The sequence below is a fragment of the Acinonyx jubatus genome, chromosome E4 (genome assembly GCF_027475565.1).
Source record: "Acinonyx jubatus isolate Ajub_Pintada_27869175 chromosome E4, VMU_Ajub_asm_v1.0, whole genome shotgun sequence".
Lineage (NCBI taxonomy): Eukaryota > Metazoa > Chordata > Mammalia > Carnivora > Felidae > Acinonyx > Acinonyx jubatus.
In genome coordinates this window covers 36,032,541-36,044,803 of record NC_069395.1, presented here as the reverse complement: position 1 = coordinate 36,044,803, position 12,263 = coordinate 36,032,541, and the positions used below count along the sequence as shown (strand labels likewise).

Genomic DNA, 12,263 nt, shown 5'->3' with positions numbered 1-12,263 from the left:
AAAAAATGGGCAAAGACCTGAACACCTCACCAAATAAGACTATATATATATATATATATATATATATATATATATATATATATATATATATATATATGTTTGTATGTGTATATGTATATACATATAAACAGTCTTATGGCAATAAGCATATGAAAAGATTCTCCACATTACATCAGGGAAATGCAAATTAAAACAATGAGATACCACTTACACACTTACTAGAATGGCCAAAATCTGGAATACGGACATCAATTTATGGAAAAGACTGCCTCATAAGGTGAAGCCTCATGATGAAGATGGCAGAGGGACATGGTAGAAGGAGCCAGCTCTCTGACACTATCTAGACACAATACGAGGCTTGTAACAATTGTGTTGGAGGCTGTGTTTCTGCTGCCAAACATGTCTTCAAAGTAATAAATATACCATATCATAGGGCTGTTCTAAAGATTAAATGAGACAAGATACAATACGTGAAGTATCTAATACAGTGCCTGACATAGAGTAGGTTAGCTCCTCCTACATGGGCCCTGGGAGCTCAAAGGCTCCAGTAGGGGAATGCAAATACTTGGCCAGACTTGAGAAAACAATAGTCCTCATCTACTTTAGATGATCCGTCTCTGCCACCAAGTTCCTGACTCTGAGTGGGACATATGTAGAATGGGAGGAAAGTCAATCCTGGTGATGTACATCCAAATCAGTCCGAGTAATATAGAAGGAGGTAGGTGTTCAGGGCAGAGCACTCTCAACTTTGCAATTTTAAGTGGACTTTTCAGCATACTCTCCTGTCTTCAAGATAAAGTCCAAACTCCTCAGATCAATATGCAATGTCCTTCACAGGCTCTCCCTGCTTTTTGATCTAGGCTCAACTCCAGCCACTGTCCCTTCACACTCTACACTCCAGTCCTCCCGAGGGGTTTGTAGTTGCCAGACCATGCTATGCTTCCTCACACCCCAAAGGCTTGTCCATTTGCTTGCAAACCCATCTCTGTCCACAGATCCTCTGATGCCTTCTCTACCTTCCTGGCTCCTGTTCTGCCTTATAGCAAAGCCCAGTAATTATCATCAACTAGGAAACTGTCCCTGACCATGCAAGAGGCCATCTTGGTCCCTCCACATTTCTGTCTCCCATTCTTCCACAGTATGGGAAGTTTTAGTGGCACATGGCCACAAAGCTAAAGACAATGTTTCCCAGTTTCTCAGCTGTGGCCATAAAACCTGGTGCTGGTCAACTAGGGGTAAGCAGAAGTGACAAGGGTAACTTGCCCAACAGGAGGGTTTCCATACCCCTTCCTATGGGCTGAAATTCAGATTTAGTGATGATTCTTCTTCAACAAGCATATGAAAATCACTAAACACAGCAGAACGAAAGGATGAAAGGAGTCTGGGCCTCCAATACCTTGAGCTGCCTCCACATATCTCAGAAGCAATGAGGGTGGAAGAGAAACATAAGAGGTTACTGCAGATCACCTCCACAGCCTTCAATAGCCATTGAATCAAACCTTCCTATTACAGAAGACCAGCCACTGGATCCCCTCAAAGCTCCAGGATGAGGGTGGAAAATTGCACTGATTCAGGTCATGGACTCAAAGTGTCCCAGACAAGGGAAAGCAAAGCAGGGTCCAAATTATCCCAAGCCCATTAGACAATTTTTCTGACTCTTCTACCTCTGAGTACTTCCTTCCTCCTTCCTTTCTTGAGAGAAGTTCAGAAAAGCTGGGGTCTTACCTCTTGAGACTTTGTAAACTTCATAGAAAGAATATAAGTGGAAGCCTAGTGAAGCAAATAGGTAAAAAGACAGTTCCCATCGGGGCAGCATTGCTCCTCGTGACAAAGGGTCTTGGCAGACACACTGAGAGTTTCTAGGAAGAGAAACAGAAATAAAAACATTAAGCCACAGACATGACACTAAGGAACAGAATCTTATCAGTTCACTTGCTCTCCTAAGGACCCATCACTATCTAAGGTGATACAGATAGAACCCCAGTCACACTTCCTTCTGCCAGTGACTGTCTGCATCTTGCATCCAACATGCACACATACACATACACGCACACGCCCTGCCTGCCCCGGGTTGGGCAGGTCTTCCCTATGAGCTCCCACAGCACCCCATCTGCCTCTGCACCCCAGACAGTTGTGTGTTCAATGCCTGACACGCCTGCCTCCCCCTATGGGGTAAGCGCTTGGAGAGCAGGGACCATGATTCGCCGAGTCCCCAGTAACCAACATGGGCTGTGGAATGTAGCAACAGGGGAATAGTGCTCCATGAATAATAAATGGCTTCAAATCCTGAATAGAAGAAAAGTACAGATCTCTAAAACTCTTCTAAGCCAACAGCTTTAACCTCCTCATTATCCCCTTCAGATGTCATCTGAAGTTGTTTATATGAATGGATGAATGGAAATTACTGTCTTCCATCTTGTATAAACTTAAGGGAGGTGAATAATGTGACTCCCATCAGCTATGGCAGACACTGCTAGCAGCCCACCCCACAATATTTAGTCTCCCTTCCTATACAGTAATGGAATTTTTAACTGATCGCATGGATGCTAAGCTCAACTATATAGTGTAGCCATGTGTGGGCATTTGAATAGTCCTGGGTGGCTCAGTTGGTTAAGCATCCAACTTTAGCTCAGGTCATGATTTCATGGTCCGTGAGTTCGAGCCCCACATTGGGCTCTGTGCTGACAGCTCAGAGCCTGGAGCTTGCTTCAGATTCTGTGTCTCCCTCTCTGTCCTTTCCCTGCTCATACTTGGTCTCTCTCTCTTCTGCTCAAAAATTTGTGTATAGTCCTGCATAGAAGGCAATGATCATCCCCTTCCTGCTGGGAAAAGCTGGAATAGCCACATGGGGACAAGAGGTGAAAGCCATGTGGAAAAATAAGATCGAGAAGCCTCAGGCCCTGACTCCGTGTACCACCTCACCCCCAAAACTTCCCTGGACCATTTATACCTATACTATTAAATGAAAGAGAAATGCACTTCCAGGTTGTTTAAGCCTCTGCTATTCTCGATCTCTCTCTTATGGCAGCCATGTCTATATTCTAAGTATTATTAGAGCAGGTGATAGGAAGTCCTAAAATTCTTCAAATGAAATCATCAGCTCCCAAGCAACAAAAAGCCAGTTAAATGGCTCACATTGTTTTCCTTAAGCCTCTCAAATATGTCTCACTATGGATGCCAAACTAAAATAGGAGCAAAATTTTAAGCCCCAAGAAAATACTTCCTCATATGGGACAGTAATGCCAAAATCAAAATTCATACATTATCCCATCTTATTTTCACAATACCCTAGTGAAGAAGGTGGAGCAAGAGAGACAGGCAATTCACAAATGACAAGTGTGAAACAGGATAAGGCCCCACAGTCAGAAATAACTGAGCCAGGTCGTCAGACCACTGGGCCCCCCATGCCTCCCCTCAGCCACGGCTAGCCCCATTAATGCCCGTTCACAAAGTTACTTGTCCCTACAGCCTGGCTCAAAATCCGCCACGCCCAAACTCCTTTCTCCGGGCTGAGACAGCAGAAAAAGATACACACTTCAGCTTTCATAAAATAGAAGGCCAGAAGTCAGTGGTCCTCCAACCAGAGTGCCCCTTGGTAATGACCTAAACGTTGCTCAGGCAGTTTGGTCTCCTGCAACTGAAGGCATCCAGAAGTAGGCACTCGTGCTTTCAATCCCAAACACTCAGCAACAACACCACCTCCTCAGGTCCCCCTGCTATTTTTCAGAACCACTTCTGGCTTTAAACAATTCTACTCACACTTCATTTTTAAATACCTGGCATCTCCTAGAAAACTTTAGAATTTCTTTCTGGAACTTTGCGGGAATATGGTAATCTCCACTTTAGTGGGAAGTTAACTTTAACCTCTGGGTTTTAGGAGTCTCCTTTCAAAGGATGTTAGTATTATATTGGATGGTCTCCTCACCTCATTAAGAATATGTGATTAGTTGGGGCGCCTGGGTGGCTCAGTCAGTTAAGTGTCCGTCCGACTTCAGCTCAGGTCATGATCATGCGATTTGTGGGTTCGAGCCCTGCATCGGGCTCTGTGCTAAAAACTCAGAGCCGGAAGCCTGCTTAGGACTCTGTGTCTCCCTCTCCCTCTGCCCCTCCCCCATTTGTGCTGTGCCTCTCTGCCTTTCAAAAATAAACATTAAAATTTTTTTTTTTTACAAATATGTGACTAGCAAGGGCTGAACTCCTAAAAATGCTACTGAAATGTGAACATAAATAATCTTAGAGATTAAATGAAAATTCTAGAAGCCCTGCTGTTTAGCAGCTTTTCAGGGACACTGTCTTCTAGGACAATTCCTCTGCATTAACAAGTTAACTTTCGGGGAACTAGAAACACTTCCGTTTTTGGTGCTCTTCGCTGTACTGTGTATATCTTGCAGACCCACACAAAGATACACAGTCATGAGCAACAAGGCAGTAGGGCTGTATCTTCACATCTAAAATTTGGGGACTGAACCAAATAGCCTCCATCTGCCAGCACGCTGGGAAATTCTGCACCAAGCAGACCTAGGGGGGAATCCCGGCTCTGCCATTTGCTGGCTGAGGAACTTGAGTGGGTCACAACCTCTTAGATATGTTTCCTCATGAGGCTGTTGAATGAATTCAATGTAAAATGCTTCTCCAAGGCCTGGCACAGAATTAGTACCCAATACATATTAGCTATGATCCGTCCAACGGGACCAGTTAGTGAATTTAATTCCTCAGAAGCCTACCTCGCCAGAGCCTGGTTTTTCTTCCTGAGCTGATGAAATATCACTGACCCTCCGTGGGGCGTGGCCATGCCCTCTGCTGCTGAACGGCATCCCCAGAGCTCTTGCTAAGGTCTCACACTTTGTCCACACCCCAGCCCAACCCCAGGCCACCAGACAGCAAACACACGGTCCTTGGAGGCCACCTGGACAGCTTTCTGCCCAACACATCTTCCTCACCACTACTTTGCTAATCCCCAAAGGAATTACATGCATACTCCCTCCTGTCTTATTTCATCCCTCACAGTTCCAGGAACGCCACCTCAAAACTCTACCACACAGGCACTCAAGTGTCCTTAACAGTCCTCTCCTCCCAACACCACTCTTTTTAACTCTTGCCCACCCATCTCAAGAAAATTCCTGGGGCACCTGGGTGGCCCAGTCGGTTGTTAAGTGTCTGACTCTTGATTTCAGCTCAGGTCATGATCTCACATTTCGTGAGATCGAGCCCCACATCAGGCTCTGCACTGACAGCATGGAGCCTGCCTGGGATTCTCTCTCTCCCTCTCTCTCTCTGCCCCTCCCCAGCTCTCGCTCTCTCACTCTCTCTCTCCCCCCTCTCTCAAAATAAACAAACATTGAAAAAAAACAAAATTCTTCTCCCCGGTGTGTTCTTCCATATTCATTTCAGCTGTGCCCTCAGAAACGAAATCAGAGTAGATACATTTTAAAGCATTTAATGACCCAACAGCATCAAAGAAAAGGCAAGTTGGACATTGGAGAATATAACTAGAACTTTTTTAAAATGCGCAAACCCATAAAGGTGCCCAAAAACACTCTCAGAAAATTCTCAAGTTTCTATTTCTTATTGTCTAAATAAGCATGTTCTTTAGGGATGGGCTATCACAATGAAATCAAAGAGGTCCTTCCTCAAACGTGTAGGTAACACTTTGCTGTCCTTCACGCATGGATCCAGTCCTGCAGCAGCATTAGCAGCTAAGTGGGCATCTGTGAGACCGCCTAGAAACTAATCACCGTTTGTAAATTACTTCTGCAGGAAAAGCCAATCTATAGCAGTACAGCCTGTGTTTAGTAAATGTCTACCTCATCAATCTACATACACGAGGCTGTACCATTCATACATGAGAGCTAAGGAAGGATGCAAAGATGTATGACAGGAAAGGGAAGTGTCTGAGCACACTCCCACCTTAACGGGAATATTGGTCAGGACTATGAAGAAGCAAAAATGTAGCTAGTGGAGGTGAAGGGAAAGCAAGAGCCATGTGGCAGAGGGCCTTAAACATACAGGATTACAAATTTGGATTTGATTTGCTGAAGAAACCTCAGGCTTGTAAACCAATCGAACTATTTGAGTGAAGCTTCAGGAAGAAGTCCTTTGACGCTGTGGTAGTGTAGAGGCAGAGAGGGCAGCAATTGGGGAGGAAGTACAGAGAAGGTGCTAGAACCAAGCAACACAAAGGAAAATTAAGTCGTACCTGGCTTGAAATTAGTCCAGGAGGCAGGAGGATTAAAGAAGAGGAAAACTACGAACACAGAACGGCAACTCCAAGCTGGAAGACCAGAGTATCTCACAGCTAAGTATTATTGATGATAGGAAGATATCTGAGGTAAACGAAGACAAAGAGGTAGAAAGGACATTTAACATTAGTGGTTGGAAGGAAATCGCAGCAGGTTTCTCTGGGATCAAAGGGAAAGAAGTTAGACTGGAGTAACAAGGAACTTTACCTACATATTGGGGTGCAAGAGCCCCTGAGGCTGGGCATTCGAAAGAAGTGTTTATCTGGGGACTGTAGAACTCAAGAGACCCACAGAATAAAATCTTCGCTGTAAAAAGGCAAGAATTCCTCAGCTAACAGTTTTTTCTATACCGAAGTAACTCACATTTGCATTTACTTTGTAATTTAACACTCCACCTGCTTTCAAAGATACCATCTACTCTAATCCTCACCAGGAGGGCTAACTGTTAGCTCTTTTTCAGGAATCAGAATCCTGCTTGGGGGAGGGGGGGAGTAGGGAGGAGGCAGCGATCTCCCCAAGCACACAGAACAGCCAGTGAGGAACAAAAAACGAGAACCCAACTTCTCAGCTCCGCTTTTACAGGCAGAAATCCTATTCCTTAATCTTGGCAGAGAAGCATAGCTCACTATGCCAAACCCCAAACTGTGCATAAACATAACTTGTGTAAGATGCTTTGCCCCAGCGATTTCCAATACCACTTCAAATGTATCTTTATTTTTGATGCATGCAACAAATGGATTCGACAACCACTTCCATTTCAAACGTTTCCTGCTCCTCAGTCTTGATACCTAGCACTGAATGAGCTATAACCACATATCCACATGCACCAGAGGACTTTAACACAGCACTCTTAGCACTGAGCTAACAATCCTTAGATACCAGCGTCACCACGATCACTTCTACCAACTAACTGTTGCTCCATGTCCTAAAACTGAAATCTTCCTCTAATGGCTTTTCTTATAGTTCGGTAACAGCTGTACTATAATAAGTGCCAGTTACAGGTTATCTATGCTAAGAAAGAACTTTACAAGAATTAGCCAATCGTCACAACTTTTTGAGGTTGCTACTTCTGGTACCCTCATTTAACACAAGCAAACTAAACCAAAGCCCAGAAAGGTCAAGAAACTTGCCCCAGATCACACCTAATAAGCAGCAGAGCTTAGCTTCATACCCACCAAGTCCAACCCCAGAGCCTTCCCTCAGCCACCTCCCTATTCTTACAGAGTGCACCAGATTCATTTTTTTTTTTCAAGGTCTATGATGAAACCAATCTGTCAGGAAAGCTAGAAGGTAATACAAGCTACACACAAGCAAAAGAAAATTTTAAAGTTATATGTAATTAGATACTCCCTTTAGGAAGAAAAGAAAATTTGTAAATCAACTAGATGTAATCAAAATACACCCGAACCATCTAGCTTGTACATTCCTTAAAAGATTGACTGAAGAAGACAAACTAAACCAAACCAATTTACTCAGACATAAGAAGGGGGAGTCAGCAGTTACACAGAGATAAGGGCCGAGTAAAATTGAAATCATTCTAAATTTAGGAACAAATTTAGCACTCTAGAAGTCACAAAGTAGTAAAAGTAAAAAGAGCATGTGCACACTGAAATGACGATGGCTTTGAAGAAAATGAAATAGTAGGGCAATATTCTAACACAGTGGGAATAACTGTTATGAGACTTGCTCTTTTCTAGGGTCCCATTTGATGAAACAGAAACTTATTTTGCAGAACATAAATTACAAGGCTCTCACCAGGAAACCAAATCCAGACACACCGTGTCTTCTCACATCAGTTTTCCCCAAACCCTACATAAGAGTCTTCCAACGAGTCTTATCCTTTTACTCATGTAACACTAACGAGAAAAACACTTCTCCAAACCCAAAAAAACCTTCACTAACACAGGGGGATGATTAGATGGGTTGGAGGAGGTCTGCTGGACTGGGAAGAATGTCTAATCACAGAGTATTTTTAAATACACACACTAGTTCCAAGTATGCACCAAAACCTCATGTATCGGTTTCGTATCACACGTAGCGGCTTAAAACGACAAAGACCCATTTTCGTCATGATTCTTTGGGACGGCGATCCAAGCCATTCTGCTGATCTTACCAGGCATCACTCACGTAACTAAGTCACCACACAGCTCAACAGGGACCGGAGGGGCCAAGATGACCTCACCCGTGTCTAGCGTTAGGTGCCTGCTGTCAGCTACGGGCAGCGCCTCTCCACGTGGGCACTCAGTAGGCCTGACCCTTCACAGCACGGTGGCTTCAGGGGTTCAAAAGATCAAAGGCAAGTGGGGCAAGGTCTCTTAAGGTGCAGCCTCCAGAATTCACAAAGCCTTTTCTTGGTCAAAAGACCAGTCCAGACCCAAGCAGGAAGAGAAGAGCGATTCCATCTAATTTTGAGAGCACAGCAATGACAACTTCAGAGGGGACAGGGACACAGCCTACCATTCCAGTATGTCAGAGTTACTAATACATCAATTCCGGAAAGTTAGTGGGAAAACTACAGTTCACAAGGGAGCTTTAGTACATGTCACAAAAGTTGTTATTTGTATATAAAATGAAAAAAAATATATGTTCCCCAGATCAGAATTTCAAAATCAGTAGGGCCCCTACGGCCATCTGGTCTCATCTCTAGCCAGTTTGGGAATTCCTTTTACTACAACCTACCTCTTTCCCATAACATCATGAGGCAGGGAAACATTTTCTAAGAGGTCCTGATTATTATCCTGCTGTTTCCTCAAACTGTCAAAAACCATCCCCTCTATTTTTAAAAAACCTTCTGCCACTTAGTCTGATTGTACCTTCTGGAACCAAAGGCATGGAGGCAGGGTCACAAGAGGATTTAGAGATGGCTCTGGAGTCAGAATGCCAAAGTCCAAATCCCAGCTTTGCTACTTTCCAGCTGTATGCCCTAGGACAAGTTGCTAACCTCTCTGTGCCTCAATTTCCTGCTCTATAAACAGGGATAACAGCACCCCTCAAGGGATGCTGTGAGGATTAAATGAATTTACAAAGAGATAAACAGTGCCTTGGGCATAGTAAGTTCTAAAATGCTATTCTTTTTGTTTTTAATGTTATTGTTCTTATACTAAAAAGGCTTAATTCTTCTCTCCAATAATACTCCTTTGAATATTTAAAGACAATTAATGACACACACTCCATCCCAAACCGTCTTCCAGGGCACACATCCATGATTCCTTCAATCATTTCTTCAGTGACTTGGTTCCTAGACCCTTTACTATTCAGTCAACTGTCTCTTTATAGTATGGGTACCTAGACCTGAACTTAAAACTCCAGACATGGCACAGAGTAGGGCAAGACCATCACTTCTATTCTTCCAGAAACCACACTTCAAATAATGAAGTCTTAGATGCATTTCTTCATTCAACACGTATCAGTGAGCTCCTGAGATTCAGGGACTGTGCTATTTATGAAGACAAAATATAAAATCCCATCTGTGAGATCCCCCAAATAGGGCTCTCCCAGAAATGCCCATGTGCTAATCCCTGGAACCTGTAAATATACTTCCTTACAGATCAAAGGTATTTTGCAGCCATCATTAAGTTAAAGATGAGGACATTATCCCTGATTATCCACAAAGACCCAATGCAGTCACAAGTGTCCTTCTGGGAGGGTCAGAGTAAGGGACCACAAGCAAAGCAAAGCAAAGTCTCCCCTTGAGCCTCCAGAAGGAACAGCAGCCCTGTCCAGCCATTTTGGACTTCTGACCTTCAGAATCGCAAGGTAATAACCTTGGGTTGTTGTAAGCCACTAAATTTGTAGTAGTTTGTTACAGAAACAATAGGAAACATAACACACCTGCCACTTGGGAGAAAAGTATCTAACTGAAAGGATTCACATTTAAAAAATCAGAATTTTTTTTTTTAAGTGGGCTTCCTGCCCAGTGTGGAGCCCAGTGTGGGGCTTGAACTCACAACCCTGAGATAAAGACCTGGGCTGAGATCAAGTGTCTGATGGACACCTAACCAAATGAGGCACCCAGGCACCTCAAAAATCAGAATATTTTTAATCTGCTATAAACTTAAATTGTCAGAAAATTAAATCTAAAACAAAATTTTGCATTCAGTTCTCAACTTGACATTTTTTAGTTTCCACCTCACACTGATATCAGTCTTAATATCAAACAGAGCTCTAAGTCTTTTTGTATGAACTGCCATTAAGCCATACCTCTGCTGTTAAAGACTGCCAAAAAGGAGTCACTTTTATAAATCCCTAGTTCACAAAAGCTACTGATGTGATATTATACTGTCTCCACTGAAAATTCTCAACCTGTTTTGAGCCTTTATTAATCAACAAGAGTCATGCCAACTATGTCTTACACTCCCCAGATTAGGGGCATCTGAATGAATCAAAAATTTTTATAATACACTATTTTAAGTAAACTTTGTATTAAAATGTACTTAAATTAAAAATAAGACTTTCAAAAAGCAGACTCACTCCAGTAATTGCCTTCAGATTAAAAGCAAAATGCCTCAAAAGTCCCGTGTGTCCTTTCCTGTAACTCCACTAAAGGTCACCATGAGCCTGACTCCTATCGTCCTAGTTTATTCAGTTGTGCCTGGCTTTGAACTTCATATAAATAGAATTACATAGCATTTACTCTGTGTCTATTTCCTTTTTGTTCAGCTCTTCTTTATATATTTTTTTAAGTTTATTTATTTTTGATAGAGAGAGACAGACAGTGAGCATGCAGAAACTGGAAGGAGTAGACAGAGGGGTCAGGGAGGGAGAGAGAGAATCCCAAGTAGGTTCCATACTGGCAGCGTAGAGCCCCACGTGGGGCTTGACCTCACGAACCATAAGATCATGACCTGAGCTAAAATCAAGAGTCAGTTGCCTAACCACCTGAGACACCCAGGCGCCCCTCTTTTTGTTCAGCGATATGGGAGGCTCATCCATGTTGTATATGAGTCAATAATCTGTTCATCCTCATTACTAAAGAGTATTCCACTCTATAAACTACTCTGCATTTATCCATTCTACTGTTGATGAACATGTGGGTTGTTTCCAACTTGGGGCCAGTATGAATAGTACTGTTCTGTCCATCCTCTTACACGTCTTTCAGCACACATATATATGCCTTTACTACTGTGTTTATCTGAGGATGGAGCAGCTGGGTCATAGGAGATGTGTATGTCCAGCTTTAGTAAATGATACACCAATTTCCAGAACATTTGCGCTAATTGTCATACCCATCAGCAACGTATGAGAGTTCCAGTTCACCCATTACCCAACCAGGACAGGTATCGCCCACTTTTTGAAAGTTCAGGTTATGCCACTCCACTTTTACAAAAGACCTACATTAGTACCCGTTTTTGTTAACCAAAAGAAATCTCAAGAAGATTTTCACTTTTACGAAAAAAAGGCAAAAAGAGAAAATGGCATTGTGTTTGTTTTGCAGCCAAGCACCCCAAGCAGCAAAAGTGGCCCCCCTCAAGCTTCTTCCCAGGGAACTACACTGAGCATCTCAGCATCATGCCATCAGAGCTTTGAATTGTATCTGTGGGCATCTGTGCTCAATCTTGATTTACTTCATGCATTCACTAGCAAAATGTGTCCTAAGGTACCAGAAATGCCTAGAGGCACCTGGGTGGCTCAGTTGGTTGGGCATCCAACTTCCACTCATGTCATGATCTCACAGCTCCTGAGTTTGAGCCCCATGTCAGGCTCTGTGCTGACAGCTCAGAGCCTGGAGCCTGCTTCAGATTCTCTCTGCCTTTCTCTCTGCCCCACTCCTGCTTGCGTGCATGTGTTCTTTCACTCTCAAAAATAAACATTAAAAAAAAAATTTTTTTTTTAAGAAAAAGCCTAAAAGGGGTTATTTTGGGGGTCTGGGAATGCTCAAAAATTTTTCCATATAAATTAATGGTTAATTGTTTCTTCGCTTCAGGTTACAAAAGATTTCACAAGAACAATGTGCTTTCAGATATTGAGGGAAGCCTGTACTTAGTCTACGTTTTTTTTTTTTTTATATTTATTTTTAAGAGAGAG

At 43.0% G+C, this 12,263-nt stretch overlaps 1 protein-coding gene across 15 annotated transcripts in view; it reads right to left on the bottom strand.

Annotated features, from left to right (window-relative positions):
• Positions 1 to 12,263, bottom strand: part of HHAT (hedgehog acyltransferase) — a 319,323-nt gene that overhangs the window by 289,864 nt on the left and 17,196 nt on the right. For 13 of the 15 annotated variants that reach the window (XM_053208994.1, XM_053208987.1, XM_053208995.1 and 10 more), the window contains one exon: positions 1,726 to 1,859. In XM_053208994.1, coding sequence (XP_053064969.1) covers positions 1,726 to 1,749 — 24 coding nt within the window. In that variant the 5' untranslated portion in view covers positions 1,750 to 1,859. Of the gene's footprint in view, positions 1 to 1,725; positions 1,860 to 6,196; positions 6,324 to 12,263 lie in introns of all 15 variants that reach the window. The other 2 variants (XM_053208986.1, XM_053208993.1) reach the window with 1 other exon arrangement.